This window comes from Taeniopygia guttata, chromosome 5, assembly GCF_048771995.1.
Source record: "Taeniopygia guttata chromosome 5, bTaeGut7.mat, whole genome shotgun sequence".
Classification (NCBI taxonomy): Eukaryota; Metazoa; Chordata; class Aves; order Passeriformes; family Estrildidae; genus Taeniopygia; species Taeniopygia guttata.
This window is the reverse complement of record NC_133030.1, coordinates 13,635,847-13,655,486: the sequence shown is the minus strand read 5'-3', so window position 1 is coordinate 13,655,486 and position 19,640 is coordinate 13,635,847. Positions and strand designations below refer to the sequence as shown.

The window sequence follows — 19,640 nt, the reverse complement described above, 5'->3', positions numbered from 1 at the left end:
TGGTTTCACAGTAGCCTATAAATATCACCCTTTGTGACAACTGCTGATGGGAACTTCCAAGTTTTTACCTCTATTGGCCCTACTATAATGATTTTATTATCATTATTGTTTGTTTCTTTTATGTTGAAAACAAAGCAAGGATCAGCCTGAACGCTGCATTGTGGGAGTGTGATGTCCCTGTCAGAACTGCCTGTCTCAGGTCTTGCTCTCTGCCTTCCAGGCTGCAAGAATCCTCACTTAATCACAAACTGGGGCCCAGCTGCCTTCACTGAAGCTGAACTGGAGGAAAGACAAAGGAGCTGGAAAGGGAAGAAAGCCACTTCAGAGTGACAGTGGCAGCTGACACGTGGCCTGGAACAGGAGCCCACCTCCCTCGTTCTGCTTTGCACAGAGCAACCTCTTGCTTACAAAGTTTAGTTTGCTCAGCAGGTTGGGCCTTTCTGCTCAGAAATGCTGTTTACCACGCTGGAGGGTCTGCTCAGAGCTCAGCCATTCCAGTGGGTGGAGTCTGACAGGATGTGCTGTTTTCCCTCACTTTTCCAAGACTTTGCAACTGAAAGTTTGTATTGAAACGTAGCTTGTGACAGCCAGAGTTGTTCCTGTACTAGCCTGTAACAACCTGACAGCAGCTAACCAATCGGACAGCATCACTTTCATTCCAGAAGGTGAGGGAAGCAGCAGTTCTGCTGGTTCAGTTTAGTATAATTTCAACCCAGGATTAATCAGTCCTGGAGGTTGTGTCCAGCTCTGAGATGGAGCATTACCTTTCCTTCCTTCTTTGACTTTTGCTCTGTCCCTCTGTTGCTCTCTGCACAGTGCTTAGTGCTCAGACACATTCCCTTGGCAAGGGGGGCTGGCATCAGTGGATGTCTGCTGCCTGCTTGGATTTGGTGTCCTGTTTCCCTCTCTTTGCAGGAATCCAAGCAAAAGAACTGGAGATAGGCATATAGAAAACACTGTTCTAAGACATTTGGAAAAAACAGTTGTGCAAGACTGTTTTTGTACTGTCTTATACTAGAGAAGTGCTAAATTAAGCCTTGAGAGTTCTCTTCGTAGTTTAAAAGATGATGTTTTGGCTCACAGCTTTCTGAAGCAGATCAGTGGAAGGTGGTAGCACACACAGGGCAGCCTCTGTGTCAAGGCTGTTTTTGTGCAAGAAATCCGATAATAACATCCCATCATTTTTAGATGTAGCACTTCTGTCTTACTTTCAATTGGAGACCAGATTTTAAAAATGTAAGAATTTTTAAAAATAGAAATTATAAATGTGTAGTGATAGTGCTTTAGAAAAAAAAAAAAAAGTAATTTCTGTCAATAAAATAACTTCAGTCTTTCTCATACCAAGGCTTCCCAAAGAGCCTGCTGTTGTGCCTTACTGTTCTCTCCTGGGACAAAGCCAGTTATTTCTGTTCCTGTAGGGAATAGGGACAAGGCTGTGACTTTGCTTTGCAGATCTCCCACACCAGCATTGCTCAGTAAAACAGGATTCCTACCAACTTGTACAGACATTTTGAGATGCCCTCTCGAGGAACAGGTGCCCACTGGAGAGGCTTGTGAGCAGCTTTGACTGTACCCTGGCCATCCATCCCTCACCTGCTTGTCCATTCAGCTGCATGTTAAATTATTTGTAGTAAATAAGAAGTGAATTTTTTCAGGAGGATAAGCAGTGCCTTGGTGTGCAGCACTGTGATACTTGGGTCTTGGAAGAGCAGAAGCTGTACAGAAGTGGTGTCCAGATTTGGAAGTCATAAATAGCATTTTATTTGCCTATTAACTAAGACTCACTCAAATACTGAATCTTATCAGACATTTATTTTTATACTAATTGAAATCTTTAATGTTTCAGTAAATTGAGTGCTGATTAAAATGGCAGGAAAATCCAGGATCTTCCTATTTATACTCACTGTACAGGAAAACAGTAGTTCTTAAACTTGATAGCAGTGCATTTTTTAAATTGATCACGTTTACAGAAGCAATGTGAATAAAAAAACCTACCACCTGTAATAGAATTACTAATGTACACAAGGTTAAACTTTGCTAAAGGAGCTGGAACAGTATTTATAGCTACCAAACATCTTACGTGGAGAGCAGAAGGGGTATTCGGGCTAAACTTGTTTAATTTTTCTAACAGTCTTTATTTTGGACAATGTTTTTTTAAGAACACCAAATGATGCATGTTTTCGTATTTTTTACTGTTCTTTAGAAATGGCTGTTTAATAAAGTAATGTAAAGTCATTTACATTTTGGAATTAATGGATGTCTTATTGCCTGCGTTTCTTTTGACCTATTGGAATTCAAAATCCAGCAAGTGTTGTGTAGAAGAAGTTTAGTGGTCGGATCAATGGCATGTTAAAGGCATAATAAAGGCAGTGATCACATGATAACAGAAATAGTCTTTGTTTTAGCAGCGCTTCTGCTCTTAAATATTCATATTCAGTACTCCTTGCTGCAGCCTGGGGCAAGGGCAGAGCAGGCTCAGCAGAGAGCTGAGGACAGACGCACAGCAGCCCCTCACAATGTGTCAGCCCTGTCTGTCTGTCTGTCTGTCTGTCTGTCTGGCAGAAGAGGAAGTGATATAACGTTCCCTTAATTTCGTGGTCCCTGCTTGCTCTGACAAAAAAAGCTTTGTGAGAAGCCTTGCTCAGTCAAGCTGGGGGGGAGTGGTTGGTTTAAAAATTAAACCATTTGCATGCTGAGCAAAAATACCACTTGAGAATGTGCCCCTTAGAGCGACACTGAGCAGCAGCCCCAGGGAGCACAGAGTCCTGGGTTGTGGCACTCAGATTCAGTCAAAGAAAATAAACTGAGAGTTTCTAGCCAGGCAGACACCTGAGAAAGAGCTGAAGAGAATGTAAATAATTCTTTATCTCTCTTGTTCTCACACTGTTTATAGTTAAGTTTTATCACTGTGCGTCAAGCACTCTGCACCAATGGTGGGGGTTGTTTTCACTTCAGAACCAATGGATTTGGCCTTTGCGAAGCTCTGTATAAAAGAGCAATATATTTAAAATAAATCTGAGTTTTACTCTCAGCAGCCTTCTAAGTGAGTCTTCTCATTCCCGTCCTGCCTCAACAGCGACACTGGGTCACGCAGCTGATGGATCAGGGAGCATGGCAGTCTGCATCCCGCTGTGCCACCATCGCCGCTGGGCCGGGGGTACTGCTCTGCTGGTCCCACAGACCACGAGCCTGCTCATGGTCAGGACATCCCTGCTGAACTGTGGAATTAGGCATGCCACTGGTCTGCCCAAGAAACCCTGACTAGACCTCAGGCTTTCACAGAGGCCAGGGGAAAGCTGTGGCTGCTGTTCTGAACCCTTAGCAAATTCACTGGAGGGCTCGGCCCACTTGTCTTGTCTGCCAGACTGAGGTTTCATTTACCTACTGCTGCTGGAACAGTCCTGTGAACCACAACCCCAGTACCGTGCTGTTCCCTCTAAAAACAGGATGGGGTTTGGTTTAGGGGTTTTCTTTGTGTTTGGTTTTTTTTTTTTTTCCCTGTGACCATTTTATGGAGCTGATTTATGAGCCGTGCTCACTGGATCACACATTCCCAAACTGTAACGGGCTGGCTTCCAGGAGCTCATGTTACTCCTGTTTCATGGTCCTGCATGAGCAATCACAAAAGCAAACCTCTGCAGAGGAAAGGAACAGTGTCCTAGGACAGAATCTCTATCTGGGCAGGTGGGGAATTGGAAGCAGGTGATCATTAAGGTCCAAAAGAAGCACCTGTTTGGCCCTGTTAATGGCAGGGGGATTGGAAGCAGGTGATCATCAAGGTCCCTTCCAGCCCTGGCCATCCTGCGATCCTCAATGTGTCTCAGTCATGCAGAACACCTGGAACGAGAGCTGCACCATCCCCCCCAGTGAAAGCGAACTGAAAATAACTGCTCTGATTTTAATCTCAAATATGTGAAGCAGCTTCGTAAACAATTTTTGAGCAAACCAGTGCAGAGCCAGGAAAGGGGATATCCACCAGGCCTTTCATGTGCTTCGGGGCAAGAGGTCATTATTTGTTCCCAAAGGAAGAGGTGCTGAAGGGCGGCAGGTGTGCCGTACACTTGTCCTCTGAGAATGGCAAATTCCTTTCGCGCTTAACAAAGATTTTTAGGCGGTTTCCTAGTCTGCCATTACTTGCTGGTTACTTGATAATTGCATGTTGATAATTACTTGATAATTAACTCTCTCTGCTTTTGTTTTGTTTTTCGTGGGTTTTTTTTTTTTGGTTGTTTTTTGTTGGTTTTGGTTTATTTATATATATTTTTTTAACAGATCCTTTGGGGTCACTGTGACAGCTCCTGCGCCCCCGCCGGGACACGGAGCTGGGACCGGGGCGCGCCGGGGCAGCCTCATCGCCGGGCTCCGGCTGCCACCTCGTGGTGGCCCAGCCCGGCGTCCCTCGGCGGAGATCCCGCGGTGTTCCCGGCTCTGGAGGTGTCCCGGGACAGCCGCCCTGGCGCTGCTTCCCCTCCCAGCGGCGGGAGCCTGGGAAAAGCGCTCTGCCACCACCTCCCTGCCGTGCGGCCGCAGCTCCGTCCCTGCTCCAGGAGCCCGGTGGGCTCCTCTGCCAGCTCAGTGTGCCTACAGACATCCCGTCAGCCTAGGGAAAAAAATGGATTTTTTTTTGTTACCACGGGCCTGTGAGCTAATTCAGACATATTTCAAAATGAGCGAGGGAGGTGACTTCCCTGCAAACAGCCTTTGCCCAGGTGCTGCGTACGCGCCCCGAGGCTGCAGGAGCGCGCCCGAGCCGAGGATGTGCTCAGCATCACGTACTCCCCTTTTGGGAGCAAGGCTCGGGCTCTTCCCTTCCAGCCACACACGGTGTGTGAGGAGAGGGTATCACCTCATGTGGCCCTGAGGGACAAAATAAAGTACAAACAGAAACTTCGTGACACTTCGTGAATTTAGAGTGGCTTCCACACCTTTACTCTCGCTGTGAGCTCCGACTGCCTGGAAATGGCAGGATTGAAAAGCGCAGAAAAGCATTGTCTTATGGACTGGCTTCCTGGATGTGTCAAAAGCACCATCCTTCCAAAAAATGGAAAGGCCAGTGGTTGTTTTAACGAATAAGATGAAATTATATTTGGCAAATGTAGCTGCATCTCACCTCCGGAAGAAATTAAAATTGGAATGGTGTGATGCAAAACATTAGAAACATCCTGAAAGGCTGTGAGAGGGAGATTTAAAGAGTCAGTTTTTAACACCTGTGTGCACAACCCTGGAAGAACCACTTGACAAGAGCCCTTCTCTTGCCTTTTTTTCTCATATTTTAGCCTAATTGACAGAGGAAATGCAAAAGGATATCACCAGCAGGGTCAGAGGAAAGTCCATGGCAGACTGGACTGAATACTGATAACAAGAAAAAAAGGAATCACGATCTCCAGCACAAACGCACTCACTTTCCCCCATCAACCATTACTTTAAATTCCTTAATGAATAAAACTACAAAAAAAACCCCCTTTCTACCCTACACTAATGCTCATAGCTCACATCACTCTTCTGCCTACTAAAGGGGCTTGGTGTAGCACCAGCTTTGCACGAAGTTGTTAAAGTAATTGCTGCTTGCTGTGGCTGCAGCAGACAAAGGCCTTTAACAGGATCCAGGCACAACAACGTCCTCATGCAAACACTCACCTGCTGTCACTCTTGTTACATTACTCCTCAGCACACCTTGGTATCTCACATAGGATTGAAAGCTCAGGCATAGACATGAGACAGTTGCAAAACCAGCCTGGACTTGGTGTTGACACAAATTAGCTGTTTCAATGCCTACCCCAGCATGGAGATTTCTCACTTTAAAGAGGCTTGTGCAGCTCAGCCATGACTCAAGGTACAAGTGCGGGGGACATGCAGGTCCTCTGGGGTGCTGGTTCCTCGGTCCTGAGTAAAAAAGAAAAAACCCAACCAAAAAAACCACACTTAAAAAACTTATTTATGGTCAGACTTTGCTTAAACATTTTCATAAAATCCCTCTCACACTGGGGCTGCATTTTTGCATTTGGAGCCATGCAAGGTTGTGTTCTCTGAACCATTTCCTTTGCCAGTGGTGCTTTGAGCCATTTACTCTCTCCAAGCTGTGAAGTTAACCACCACATCTCTCTGTGAGGGTAGAGCGTGCCCCATTTTCCAGCCAGGCTTTCCTCGCTGCCAGAAAGATCCATGTGGCCATGGACTGCTTATTCCCAGGCAGGAGGTGGGAAATAATGGAAGCAGGGTACAGCCTGCTCACACCCAGGCTGTCACCAAAAGCTGAGTGTTGTGGCATCGCTCCTTGTGGGGATGGAGGTGGCACTTTCTGTGTTTGCTGGTTTGCTTTAGATGGCCATTGCCTGCCTGTGAGGGCTGCATGAGGGTTTCTGCTGACCCATGGAGCTTCCTTGGGGAGATGGCTTGCCCAGAACAACCAACACCCCAAGTCCGGTCTCACAGGACAGCTGCCTGTGGCTCCTGTGGCGAAAGAAAGTCACCTGCCTGTTCTCCAGCACGCACTCCTCACTGTCACCATTACAGATGGCAAGTGCCAAAGCCCACAGCTGCTCTCAGCCACCTCCAGCCAGCAAATCCTTCCTGCTACTGGAGAAAATCTGGAGGATGCATTCCTTGAAATCATACTTCAAGGAAGAGTGCAGGCATGGGGTATGAAAACCAGCCTACCAGAGGGGAAGGGGACAAGGAAACACCACCAGGTGCTGGGCACCCGTGCTGGGCCAGGCTGCTCAGCAGCCAGGGACCAGCCCTGCGCAGCTCCGAGGCAGCTCTGCTGTCCCCCCGCCCTGCTCTGAGCGCTCCTTGCCACTGGTGTCCCTGGGCTGCCAGCAAAATTGGGGTGCTGTGTGCTGTGCGCTGGGTGCTGGGTGCTGGGTTCTGTGTGCTGTGTGCTGGGTGCTGTGTGCTGTTGCTGGGTGCTGGGTGCTGGGTTCTGTGTGCTGTGTGCTGGGTGCTGTGTGCTGTTGCTGGGTGCTGGGTGCTGGGTTCTGTGTGCTGTGTGCTGGGTGCTGTGTGCCATGTGTCGGGTGCTGTGTGCTGGGTGCCCTGTGCTGGGTGCTGGGTGCTGGGATCTGTGTGCTGGGTGCTGGCACAGCGAGCTCCCGGGGCAGCGCTGAGCCCGGGCAGCCTGTGCCGGTCCAGGGAGCGTCTGCTGAGCCCACAGCACCTCCAGGACATCGGAGCTGCACAGCCGCTGCTGCTCTTCCAGCTTCCCATTCTTTTCTCATTTTCATCTCGCCCCTCCTGACGAGCCCCAAGTCCCTACATGCCGAAGCAGGGTGAGAAGACTGACACGATTTTTCCAAGGCCCCCGGCGAGTCGTGGGACCCGCAGCCCAGGGCTCCGCCAGCTCCTGCCCCGGCAGGCCGGCCGGGCAGCGGCTCCCCCAGAGACGGGGAGAACAATAAGGAATACCAGATCTGCCGCAGGAATGCGGGAGATACCGTGGCGGGGGGCCCTGAGAGTCTGCTTGGCCGCATTTGCTCACGGCTTGGCCGCAGCCCAGGGGATGGCACTCAGGCGGCGCTGTCGCCGGCCGCGGTGGCGGGGGATGCGCGGGGGATGCGCGGGGGATGCGCGGGGGTTCCACGGGCCCCCCCGGGCGCCGGACACCAGATGGCAGCCGGACACCGCCGCACGGCCCCGGAGAGGCCGGGAGCACGGTCCTGCTCGGCAGGCTCCTAATGAATCACATGTGCGGATCCCGCCCGGGGATGCGGCTCCGCGCGGGGGTTCCACGGGGCCGGCCCCACGCTCCGAGCCGCGTCACTCGTGTACGTGCAGCACCGCACCGCTGCTGCTCCGCCACAAACCCACACCCAACAGCGGCCAAAACCTCTGCCCGGGGCTGTGCTGGCTCCAGGGGAAGGAGGGAGAGGGCCGGGCAGAGGATGACCGAGGCTGACAGCACAGCAGGGCACCGCGGCTCGGGGCTTCTTCACCCCAGGGTGGGCAGCCGCGATGCTCCCTCCCTCCTGGGGACACGCCGGTCACCCCGAGCTGCTCGGGGGACTGAAACCAGCGGCTGCACCCGCCGCTGCCAAGGCCTGACACGCCAATTAGAGAGTCATTACTCTCTTGAGTAACATTTTCCCTCAATGACTTAGGAACTTTAACCCAGTTTTGAAACGTAGGGGAGGCTAAAATGGATTACCTTAGCTCAACTACTTGTGACATAAGCCCTTGAGAAGTGGGACTGGAGGTTTTTGCCCCCTCCAGAAACTTTTGTTGGCTCAAAATATCCTTGTTTTTTCTTAGCTCAGACACCAAGAGGGGGAGTTTTCAATTTCCAAAAATAAATCAAAGACACCATGATGCCTGCAGGGTATTTGTTTCTCCATAGGAACGTGAACCTGGTGGTTTAGTTTAAGAGAGGCTAAGCTAACTCTCACATTTTCTACATTCCTCTTTTTCCTGATAGATCAAGATCGACAGGTTTGAACTGTTGTTTTAATGAAAACCTACTACTCCTGAGAGGGTTTCCTGTTTTAGAAAGATGATCTTTCAGAGCTACAAAATTCCAAACAATTTGCCTTGCTAACACCTTCGTCAGGTCCCTTAACCTCCTTGTGCCTCTGCTGGGCATTGATGAAAGATGGGTGATCTTTACCCATTAAAAAAGCACACAGACATCTTCAAAGTAGTAAACTGTCCCCGAAATGAGGGTTCATTAAGTGATACTCTGAACCTGTGTTCACCAGGTGCAAATCAGAGCTTGCTGAGTGAGGCCTGGAAAACCCAAATTATACCAGGGCACTACCAGAGCTCCGTGGCATCAGCCCCCGCCAGCCCCTTGCAGTGTCACCTCCAGCTCCTCCACCTTTATTCCTGATCCCTGTCAGCCAGAAAACCTCCCTGGAGCTCTTGGGTAACAACCACAAATTGAAGCAGCCTTTAGCCTCTAATTAACTGGAGTTAAATCACCACTCATCTACCCCCAAAGTTTCATGGAAATTAGGCCAGCACTCCAGCCAAGCCCTCTTCTGTCATCTCATTCAAGCTGCTGAATCAATTCCAGGTAGGTTTTCCCCTTCCCGTGCACGTAGAGCCCTGACAACATGCTGGGGTAAATCTAAACATGACCAACCTCAACAATGCATCTCTGGAGCTTAAGCTTAAGCTCTGCATCTCAGAGCAAGTTTGGGGGTAGGTGCAAATCCCTTGTTGAAGGTTCAAGTATTTGTTTTAAAGTCACAAGTATGACAGGACTCCCTGAATAAATTTTTGGTCCAGGAAACTGAACTTCAGCTCCCAGTTTTGTTCATTCTGCAATCCAAAATATTTTCTTTGCTGTTTTTTTTTTTTTTTTGACTTTTAAAGGCAATTAGGATTTTCCAACTGTTCTAACAATTTAGAAGCTTTAATATGTAAAAACACTTTCTTGTGTTACAAAGTTTCTCCAAATTGTAAAACACATTACAGAGGGGAGGGAGCCAGCCCCATGTACACTGTTTGGGCTGCTCTGTTGGCAGAAAATGACCACTGGCAGCATTCAAAGCATGGAAAAAAAACTTATCACCCAGATCCTTCAAACAGTCAAAACCGCCTTAGCTGGGCAAACCGGCCCTGATTTCTCAGCACTAATCCCTGGAGGTACAGGTCTGCTGACGTCAAGGCTGCTGTGGTTATTGCAGGGCTCACAGCCCTGCAAACATTCTGTCTGCAAGCCCCAGTCCAGCCCACTGCACAGAAAAGCTCTTCAAAAGGTTCTGATAGGGACGGCTGGGACATGGGAATGTCGAGGGCTCTCAACACCTCCCCGCTCACCTGCTCCGTCTGTGCAGCCAATGGTTTTAGGGATCTTTGAAAGTCACACTTCAAGAAGCCAGTTGCTTGACTCAGAAATCCTCCTGGAACATTGCTGGCTTCCTGTCTGAGCTCCTCTTTTAAAGCCAGGTTTTCTGCCTGCTATCTGAAAGAAGCCTATAAAAAAAGAAGACAACAAAGCTCAGGAAAGCACTTATTTGACATGTAGAAGCTCACAGGTGCAACAGGAAGGAATGCACATGCCCATCAGGAAAATGGGAAAGGCATTAATGATTTTCAAAGCTAGACTCTCACTTGCTATTTCTCTCTGGCTTTTATTTTTTAAAGACGTGAGGATTCCTTTTATCAGGGAATGTTTCCTGAAAAGTTCTTGCAGAAAGAACTTTATTTTTTTAAAATCCCTTTGCGTTTCAGGTACATGAAGCACTTCATAAGCTGTTCCCTGAGTACTGCTCAAGGGCAGGAGTCACTGGGATTTTGGGGGATGCTGAAACTTCTCAGCTTGCTGGAGGAGCCGGAGCAGAGCCAGCAGCTGTGAGGAACCAGCCCTGTGCTGGTGGTGGGATGGCACATCCCTGCCCCACGGAGCTGCCAGGGAGCTGCTTCCTTCTGGATGCAGAGCTGCACGTGGGCTCATTTTCTTCTTCCCCCTGTTCTGCAGTGCAGACATCCCCCGGGGTCCCAAAACTGCAGGATGATAAAACTCATCCTTCCTTCTGGCCCGGATCCTGGACAGACATGTGCACACACTTAGTGCTGAGCATGTGAGTAGCAACACCGATCTCCATGGAGCAATCCACATGCTTGAGCCTCTGCACATTTGGGAGCGGGGAGAGGAGGACACTGGGTTCTCTGCTTGCCTGTTTTACATACCACTCCTGGAGATCCCACCCAAAAGAGAGCCGCGCAGCAGGACGGCGCTGAGCTATACAGCTATTTTTATTTCCATCTCTCATGGCCTTGCTGAGACCTGCTATGAATTATCTGGGATATCACATCCCAGACGAGTCCAAACAACAGGTCTTGCTGCAGACTGTCTGTATTTAGAGGGGTGATTTAGTTACTGCTTTCCCCCACCCCGTCTTCTTTATTCCCATTAGTGACACGCTGGCTGCACAGAAAACTTATTCATGCCCTAGAAATGTAATATTTACTCAAAACAATTTTTATTTGGCTTGGCTTGTTCCTAGTGCCATAAAGTGATAGCCAACCCCAAGTGCTTACATAGACAACATGTGCATCTGAGTCATATTTATGATCCCCGTTATAAAAAGCACACAACCTTGTTGTTTGGTGCAATAGGATGGGACTGAAGGCATCAGCACGTTTTGAGCATAGTCTGTCTCTGGAATCTGCAGAAAATTGCCATGCTCCAAATTTAGAACTTGTGGGTGGGAGCTCGGTCAGGAGCCAACTTTTTATATCATTACATCACAGGAATTGAGGGCTTTGTGCCAAGGATCCAAGGAAATTAATAAAGAGCAGAGGCTGTCCAGCTGCTTGAATTTAAAGTCATGGCAGAGAGGTAATTATTAATAAATATGGCTTTATTCGGAACATCGTAATCTCGCCGCTTAAATTGAACATATCCCCTCTCTTTACTGCAGCTTACCGTTCTGTTGGAACTTGCAAAGACAATAGGAAGGAATGAACTTCTGTAAGAAGGAGGCCCAGGGAAGCTGGGATCCTTTTCCCCAGAGGCTCCCGTGGTGGCTCTCTGGCCGAGCGCCGCTCCGAGCGCACGTTTGCCGGGGCATCACCGCTTCCCTGGCTGCAGGAAGGGGCTGGAATGTGGCGTGTCTTCTTCCAGCTAAAACACACAAGGTCTCCAATGGACAGGGATCAAAGCCATAGACAGCTGATTAGAAAAGAAATTCAATTTGTTTGACCTCCCTGTGCTGGGACAGCCAGTGTAAGGTCAAATGGCACAGCCTCCAGGGAGCTGATGGTAAAGCACAGGGCATTTACCAAGAGACACAGGGTGACCTGGAGCAACCTTCCATCCTGTTTGAGATTCTCTGTGTGTGCCCACAGCTCAGGCAGAGCTTGGCCCTGGGTGCAGAGTGTGGCTGGGGCTTAGGGAAGGGCCACGCTGGTGCTGGGAGGGGGCCCCTGCCCCGTGCCCCCACAGATTGTGGAGCCCAGGCACACCACACGCCACTTTCGGCACCTCCAATGCACAGCACACACCACAGGCACCTTCCCAGCTCCAGCCCTCAGCCCCCAGCAGGACAGGCTCTGCAGGAAAACACCTGGCTCTGCACACAGAAAGGGGTCAGGGTCCCAGTGCTTGGTCTGCATGCCAAGGGCTGAACACAGGCTTGCCATGAAACACACAGCCAGGAGAATACAGCAGTGTCTGGGGAAAAGGGGCTCCCCTGATGCTCAAACCACAGAAATGTTGGTATGCAGCTTCAGAGATTTACAGCTTATACTCGCCTCAAGGGTATGCAAAAGCTATGAATAATTAAAAATATGGCTCTGGGTTCTCTAGGAACTTCCCCATTTCCATTTTACAGATAAACAAGCTGAGGTAGAAAGCAACTGAAAGCTGCTTCAGTGGAATAATACTGTCAGCAAAGCAAACATTAGAGCTGCCTGGGAGATGCTCCTGCACCCACAGATCATGCTTGCACATGTATTTCTTGCAGCAGCACATACCAAACAGCTTTATGCATCCATGCCTCACCAGAGTCAGCAGAGCAAAGACCTGCAGCTTCCAACAGTGCCTGCTTTTGTCTAAACACACACACACATAAAACAAAACAAAAAAATACTGTTTAAAAACTATAACCAGCAGGTTAAAAAGAATTAAATAATCCCTTCGATGGTGTGGTCACAGGGTGACAATTTTCACAATGGAAAGAAGACAGTCACTGATAGGGATAAAAAGCAGTCCTCAGCTTCCAAGCAGAAATCAAGTCAGTTCAACTCAGTGATCTCAGAATCATAGATTAGTTTAGATTGTGAAGACCTCTAAGTCATTGCTCACTTCTTAAATGTGGTGTTTCCACCTGCAACACAGGCATGGACATGCAGGGAGTGTTACAAGAAGGCAGGCTGCTCTAGACTCAACAGGCTCTATTACCGGGTAAACCTCTTGTATTTTTCCTAGAAAAATACAATGCCAACCACTCATTCCTGCCAAAGAACCCATGGAGATGTCCTGATCCCTGATCAAGTACAATGCTATATATTTTTTCTCCCAGTGTGTAGCTGCTCATGTTGGACTGTATTTTATGTTTTTGTGAACAGCTGTGAACATCTAAAGATTAAAAACCTCAGGTTTATTAAACATATCACTTATGGTCAAGATAAGCCCTCCTGTGATGCATGACTCACGGAGAGAGGCTGGGACACTGCAGTGGGTGAGGAGAGCCTTTGGATGCTGCTTCCCTGTGGGATGGGACACTCTGGTTCTTTCTGGGAACCTGGAGCTGGCTTGTGCATACTGAGAGCATCTCACATGCCTCTGAAGCACTTCCCCACCTCAACGAGGAGACTTTGAGGGAAAGGATGAATGGATTTCAGTGACTGGATAACTTGCAGAGAAATTAAAAAAAAAAAAATTATCAGGGCAAAAAACAGCCCAAAAAGTATCATCAGATATTTGCCAGAGCAAAATGGCAAAAGAGTTTTTACTTCCAACATGAACACCCCTGGTAGGTTCAGGCTGAGGAGTGAAGTAGCCGTTTCACCTGCAGTCTTAAGCAGTTTGGTACCCCAAAGCTTTTTGGTGTGTGGTCCTCTTGCCTGAGAGAGTCTGCAATGGCAATGCCACTGTTCCTTCCACATATGGATAAAGGTAGAAGAAAAAAAGTCAGCAAAATGAGCACTCTTAAGGGTGCTTCATGCACCCCAGAAGCTGGGAATGCCTACCTGCCAGAGCCATGCAGGGGATGTTCATTGTCCTAAGCCCTTCCTTTCAGATTTTTCAGGACAGTAACCCCAGTTCCTGGAGCCCTGCATTAGACAAGCAATTGAAATTAGCAAGTGATTCCATGGAAATAGCTGAAGTGCTTCAAGCTATAGCCCAACAAGTTTCTAACCTATGTCCAATCTCCAACTCCCTTCCCACTGAAGTCAGAAGCAATCCCTCCCGCCCCATCTACAGTTCTTAGAAATTCAGTGAACATTTAACATTTTGGACACCTTGCCCGTTCTTATAACAGGGCAAGAGTCGGATTTCCAAACTGCTGCTCATGCTGCATAGAAAAGTCCTTCCCAAAGTCCCCTTGTTTCCAGCAGACAATCCCTTATTTCGCAGCCAAGCAGCATCCTATTTAAAAGTCATCTTCCAACAGCAGCAGCAATGAGCACATTTGGCCAGCTAATTCACCTTCTGCAGTCACGGGGCTGGACTCACAACCTGCTTTATCTCCTGGCTGTGTAGCTCATGAAACCAACCCCAACTGGTAGCAAAGAAATACATAAAACATGCAGAAGGGTTTTATGAGAAGGTGGGTTTGTGGCTTCTTATTTTGACTTGTTTCCAGGAGATTCTTAAAAGTCTCAAACCCTGGAATTAAGGAACCTTGGTTGCGCCTTATTTTCCAGCACTTTCTTTAGAAGATGATTCATTTGGAAAGCACGGGAGGCATCAGAGTAATTGCTTTGATGTCTTTTACAGAAATTTGGGATGGATTTGAAAGAAATGAGGGAAGTGCTGTTATTTCCTCTTGGAATGGCAGGCTGACATGACTGGTGCTGTTATACAACAAAGCGAGCAAACAGCAGTGCACACGCGAGCCCGGCAGTGGCCGAGGAGCTCGTCCTCCTAATCAAGTTTAGGTCTGCATGCTGATGGACTCAGCAAACAAACACTCATGTTTATTATAACAGAATGAACAGAATGTACCACAGAGATTATGAGTCACTTTTCCATAAGACGCCTGTCTATTCTCTGGGTTTGGAGAGGGAAATGTTGCACCTCTCTCTCACTCACAGTTTGTTTTACAAAGCTTTAATGAGCCTGTCCCAGCGAGCTGTCACCCTGCCACATAAAACCTGATTCATTTGCCTTTGTGAAAATAAGCGTGGCTTTTGACAGGACACCCTGCACTAGGCCCTACTAAATCAGCCAGCCAGACTCACTCACAGGTGGTTTGAGTCTGGAGTGCTTTTTGAAACAAAAGTATGCAGCCAGCCTCAGCAGCATGTCGGCTGTTTTCCCTTGGGTGACAGGCTGTCCTGCTGCATCCAAAGTACCCCTCCTCCTCCTTCTCCGTGGGACAGAGCCTGCCTTTTAAACTGGGCCTTTAAAACCACAGCTTTCCGTAAGAAGAGGATTTGTTGAAAGCAGAGTTCGGGGAAGGGGCAATGAAAAAATGATCACATTTTTATTTCAGAACATGTAAAACTGAAAAAAAAAAAAAGCTGCCTATTAATTCCCAGGAAATTCTGATTAAACTAGGTGTCCTTACAAGACCCTCCTGCAAGAAATTCAAATGAAGGAAGGGGAGGGAAAGAGATTTTTAAGTAAACAAGTGAGAAGAGCCAGGGAAAACAAGAGCAATAAGCAGAGTCTCAGGTGGCTGACTTGGCAGAGTGGGGCGTGAAGGAAGGAAGAGGCTGTGGGACAACGAGCTGCTGGCGTTTACAGTAGTCAAGAAGTCTCCAGAGTTTGTGACTTTAACCACAAGTTGCTTAACAACACTGTATGCTCCTTCTCCTTCACATCCAGCCCCAGCCATGCTGGTAAATCCCTCTCTGAGTCAAGAGGGGGATGCAGGTGCAGGGTGATGATGTTGGACAAAGGAACAGGAGGACAACTGGCAGAAGAGGTGTTTCACTGCCCCCAGAAATTACAGGAGTTGTGATGAGAAAAACTCCTGGCTCAGGTCTCAGTCCTTGGATAAGAGAAGGCTGGTGAGTAACAAGTTTGGGATTGAGGGGCTGCCCTGTGGTGTAGACAGGGCCATGTACAGTTAGAAAGAATTTTTCCCCCCCTGAAGTCAGTGAAGGCCTTCCAGTGCCAGAAGAGAGTCAGGAGAGAAATGTTGTGTTTGTCCCTTCCCAGTGATGGATGCAGCAGAGCAGAGGATCCACTAGCAAAGAGGTGAATGTGAACTGGCACTTCAGAGAACAAATTGTTGCTGTGACTTTCTACCAGACATTGAAAAGTACTGTGAAAGGCACCCTTGATTCGTGTTTGTGATGGAGATTAACTTTAGCTAAGACTCTGCAAGTTAGAAAACCATTTCAGATTAAGAAATTAAATATTCCCCAGGCTAAAGACTGCTCAGGTTATATATCTCATCCCTATGGGAATTTGCAAGGATCTGCAAATATATTGTTTTAAAGCTACCATCTGCAGTAATGGAGAAATTAACTGAATGACAGAAAAGCAAAACCTAAAATAGTCACCATTAACCCCAGGAGGGCTGGGGGTGTGTTGAGCTGTGGTTTTCTGTGCTCAGTAGCGATGTGTCATCATAAAGAGCCTGCATTTAACAGCAGAACAATGCTGTGCATGCTGTCACCTTCCCCGGGGGCTCCCTGTGCAACAGCTTCTCCAAACTGCTCCATTTCCACTGCTGAAGCAGCTCATTTAAAAAAAAAAAAAAAAAAATCCTCATACAGCTGGGAATTCTAAAACTCCACAGGAGCCTGTGATGCCAAGGACTTTATTCAGAGGCACACCTCCATTCCCAGTGCTTTGGAAGCTGATCTTTTCCAAAAATCTTTCTATAGATGCTCAGGAAAGGATGGATATGGCCACAGTCAATTCAGCATGAGTGATTATATCTTAAAGGGATATTCTCTCTCTTTAAAAATCCCAATTCTTAAAAATTCTAACCCATCTTTGTGTTGGGCTAAAAAAAAACCATCACAAAAGAACCAACCCTTATGCCTATGTCAGTGTCTTAGCTGTATACATTTAAACATTCCATTGTAAGCTAAGATTATCTTGCCTCCTGCCCACTGAGACATGTGGGTTTGGCTTTATAAGACTCATAACTGGCCTGCTTGAACCCTGTCCAGCAAGTTTTCATCTAAATTGATTAGGACTTGGAACGTATTTTCTTGGACAAATTGTGTTCTAATGAATAGAACACTCCCTCACAGCTGTCCTGCCAGAAAGCCAAGATTTTTTCTGTCTAAAAATCATCCCAAAGTGACCCTTAGATAAAGTTCAGAATCCGTTTTCATTTTTTAATTAAGAAAAGGTTTGCTTAATTCCATTCCATACATTTCAGCGCTAGGCAGCTGACACACGATTCCCCCTAAACATTTTATTTTAAAGAATTTGGTTGTGATGTCAGGTCTGCCACAGGCAATACATTTCTAAACACACTGTTTACATTAAACACAAAGCATGAGGATGGTTTCAGCAGGAGGAGAAGCCTCTCTCTCCCCTTACCTGTAGATGGCACATAGAGCAAACTCAAGGCCAGCTGTATTCCCCACATGAAAAATTTAAACATTAATGAAGACAAACAAGGAATGTCACTATAAAGCCTCACCCAAGCACCAGATAGTTCCACAGTGCCATTCTCCAGGGACAAGGCTCCCCAAGAGACCCCTCTTCTCCCCCAGAAAGTACCTTCATGAGCTCACCTTCAAGTCCAAAGGTAGACTGGCTGGGAATTCCTGCCATTAATTATTGCTGGCCAAGTGAAGACAGCACTTCCCTGGCCACTCCGGGGTAAAAGTTGTCCCTGTTAGGATGAATACACCTTTTCTCTTTAGCATTTTGCTCCATAGTTCTTCACTCAGATGTCCCAGCTTTAAACCTCAGTAAACGTTTGTGTTATGATTAGCCCATCTGGAATTTTTATTCTACGACCACTCTCATGGTAGAGAAGGAGGATTTCATTCAATCCAGAGTACCCAGGGGACATCCATGGTTACATCAGATTCCTTATCTCTTAGCAAGAGTATTTCTAGGAACCAGGAGCACAATTTGAGACAAGATCAGATTCTTTCTAGTCTTGCAAAAGATGGTTTTGGAAATAATGTTTTCAGGACTTAACTGACACGTGGCACTCAGAAATTAAATATATATGCAGGAATTGAAAGGAAATGGTCTTTGAAGGAACACAACTTCCCAAGTCTTTAAACATTAGTTATATCTTTAACAAGACAGGAAACTGAGGCAAAGTCACTTCTCCTCAGTCTTGAATGGAATTTGACTACTCCAGCTACCAGCCATGCTCAGAGAAAAGCAAGTAAATCACGAGAAATTACTCTGCTGCAAAAGAAATGAGCATCATGGTACTGCTTGTGGAAAATGGGCCATAAAAAGTCAGGACATGCTGAGCTTCAGAAATTTACCTGGAATTCCCTGGAGAAGATAGGAACTGCTGCAGTTATTCTCCAATGCTTTTACTGGAGGTTGGTTCAGTCACATCAACATGATTAGTCAATATGCATCATTAGATAGCAAGATGTTAAGTTCTTATGCTGTTTTGACAGACTGATTCAGAAAAATATCATGCACCCCTTCTAGAGTCCAGGTCATCCTTGGCTGTGGGTGAAGAAAACTGGGTACCTCTGCAGCCATTAATTTTTATAAAATTTCTGCCTGCCCTTGAGCCGTTAGAACCTAAATATAATGACAGGGAGTGAACACAAACAAGATTTGTGAACACTTTATCTGTATTCTGCAGCCTGCTGTTGTCTGGAGATGTGGTTATAATGAGCAGATTATACGGCATTAAACCCTCCTGAAAGCATAGACAGAAAATATGATATAATCTTGCTGGGGGCAATTATCTTTAAACACAAGAACAGCTTCTGCACCCAGTGGAGAGTGGCAAGCAAAGTTATGGGCCCAAGGCAAAACAATGACCAGCTGCCAAGAAACATCCCCGTTAGCCTTTGTTAAAGTTTGCCTTTTTAAAGTCATTGTGCAGCGTAATTAAGTTGGTAACATGCAGATGAGAAAGTGGAAAAAATGTGAAGACATAGGGAGATGAAATGCTAAAGCACTGAAAGATGTCACCTCCTCTGTGAAATGCGTATATTGTGAAATAAAAAGAGAAGAAAGAACGAGTCATTTCAGGATAAGTCTGGAATGAGAGATAAGATTGCAATCTTCTGCTAGTCTCCCACAAAACCTTTTTATTTGTGTTCTACATCACAAGGGCTGAGCACAAAGCAAGAGGGCAATAGGGAGAGAATAGACAAGAGGAACTGCAGCCTAAGAAATGAGATTTCAAGACACGGGGGCTCTTTCAAGATCCTGAGAACTTGATCCACATGTTCACTGAAATGGCAGCAACAAGAGCTGAAGGTTTGATGGAGCCTAAGTCATCAGAAAATTAATAACTTGGAGATCACGGATGCACACGGGACAGGAAAGCAGAAGAAGAAGCAGAATTTGAGTCAACCCTTGTGATCACCTGCTGGTGGCTCCTGTGTGCTACCAAGTTGATCGCAGGTTTTAAGCCTTTTTTGTTTGTGCTCTAGCTTGTTAAACACACTCAACTCCTCTCACTGTTCATATGTTTTGCAGTGTGGGATGTGTGAGTAGTTTTGTGCCATTATTTAAAGCTTTTAAGCAGAGATAGACAAAAACATTTAGACAGAGACAGCAGACTCTTTCTTGAGTTAAAGAGGAGATTTCAGGCCAGATCTTAGTCCAGGTTAAGTTCCCCTTGCACCATTTCCAGATTTGGGCTGTCTTGGGGAGCAGCTGGGAATTTCCTGATCCTGAGGTGACCCACAGGTGGCATAAGGCCAGACAAAGCCAGACTTGTGCCTGCTCCCTGCTGAGAAAGCAGGGGCTCCCCAGATATCTGGTGACAGGAGGGGACAACAGGCACGCACTGCTGTTGTCCCCTGGCTAGGAGCTCAGCAGGCTGAAGTTCCAAAACTCATATGGGCATTTCTTGCCTTCACCTCTGCTAAGAACTGCTGCAGTGTGCCTGGGAGCACAG

The 19,640-nt window shown here is 47.1% G+C and overlaps 1 protein-coding gene and 1 long non-coding RNA gene across 5 annotated transcripts in view; one reads left to right on the top strand and one right to left on the bottom strand.

Annotated features, from left to right (window-relative positions):
• SWAP70 (switching B cell complex subunit SWAP70) overlaps positions 1-2,253 on the top strand; it is a 36,144-nt gene extending 33,891 nt beyond the window's left edge. The window contains exon 12 of the mRNA XM_004174426.6: positions 221-2,253. Within this exon, the coding sequence (XP_004174474.3) occupies positions 221-330 (110 nt within the window). The 3' untranslated portion in view covers positions 331-2,253. The remainder of the gene's footprint in view (positions 1-220) is intronic.
• LOC121470121 (uncharacterized) lies at positions 1,282-17,811 on the bottom strand. 4 transcript variants are annotated; one of them, XR_012056231.1, is made up of 5 exons: positions 17,317-17,811; positions 11,369-13,719; positions 9,757-9,912; positions 5,638-5,883; positions 1,282-4,600 (listed from the first exon to the last, which is right to left on the bottom strand). It is a non-coding gene; the product is annotated as an uncharacterized lncRNA (long non-coding RNA). The 4 variants fall into 4 exon arrangements; XR_012056232.1 differs by having other exon boundaries at positions 5,777-5,883; XR_012056230.1 differs by having other exon boundaries at positions 1,282-5,883; positions 11,369-11,566; positions 12,418-13,719.
• Positions 17,812-19,640: the final 1,829 nt, after the last annotated feature.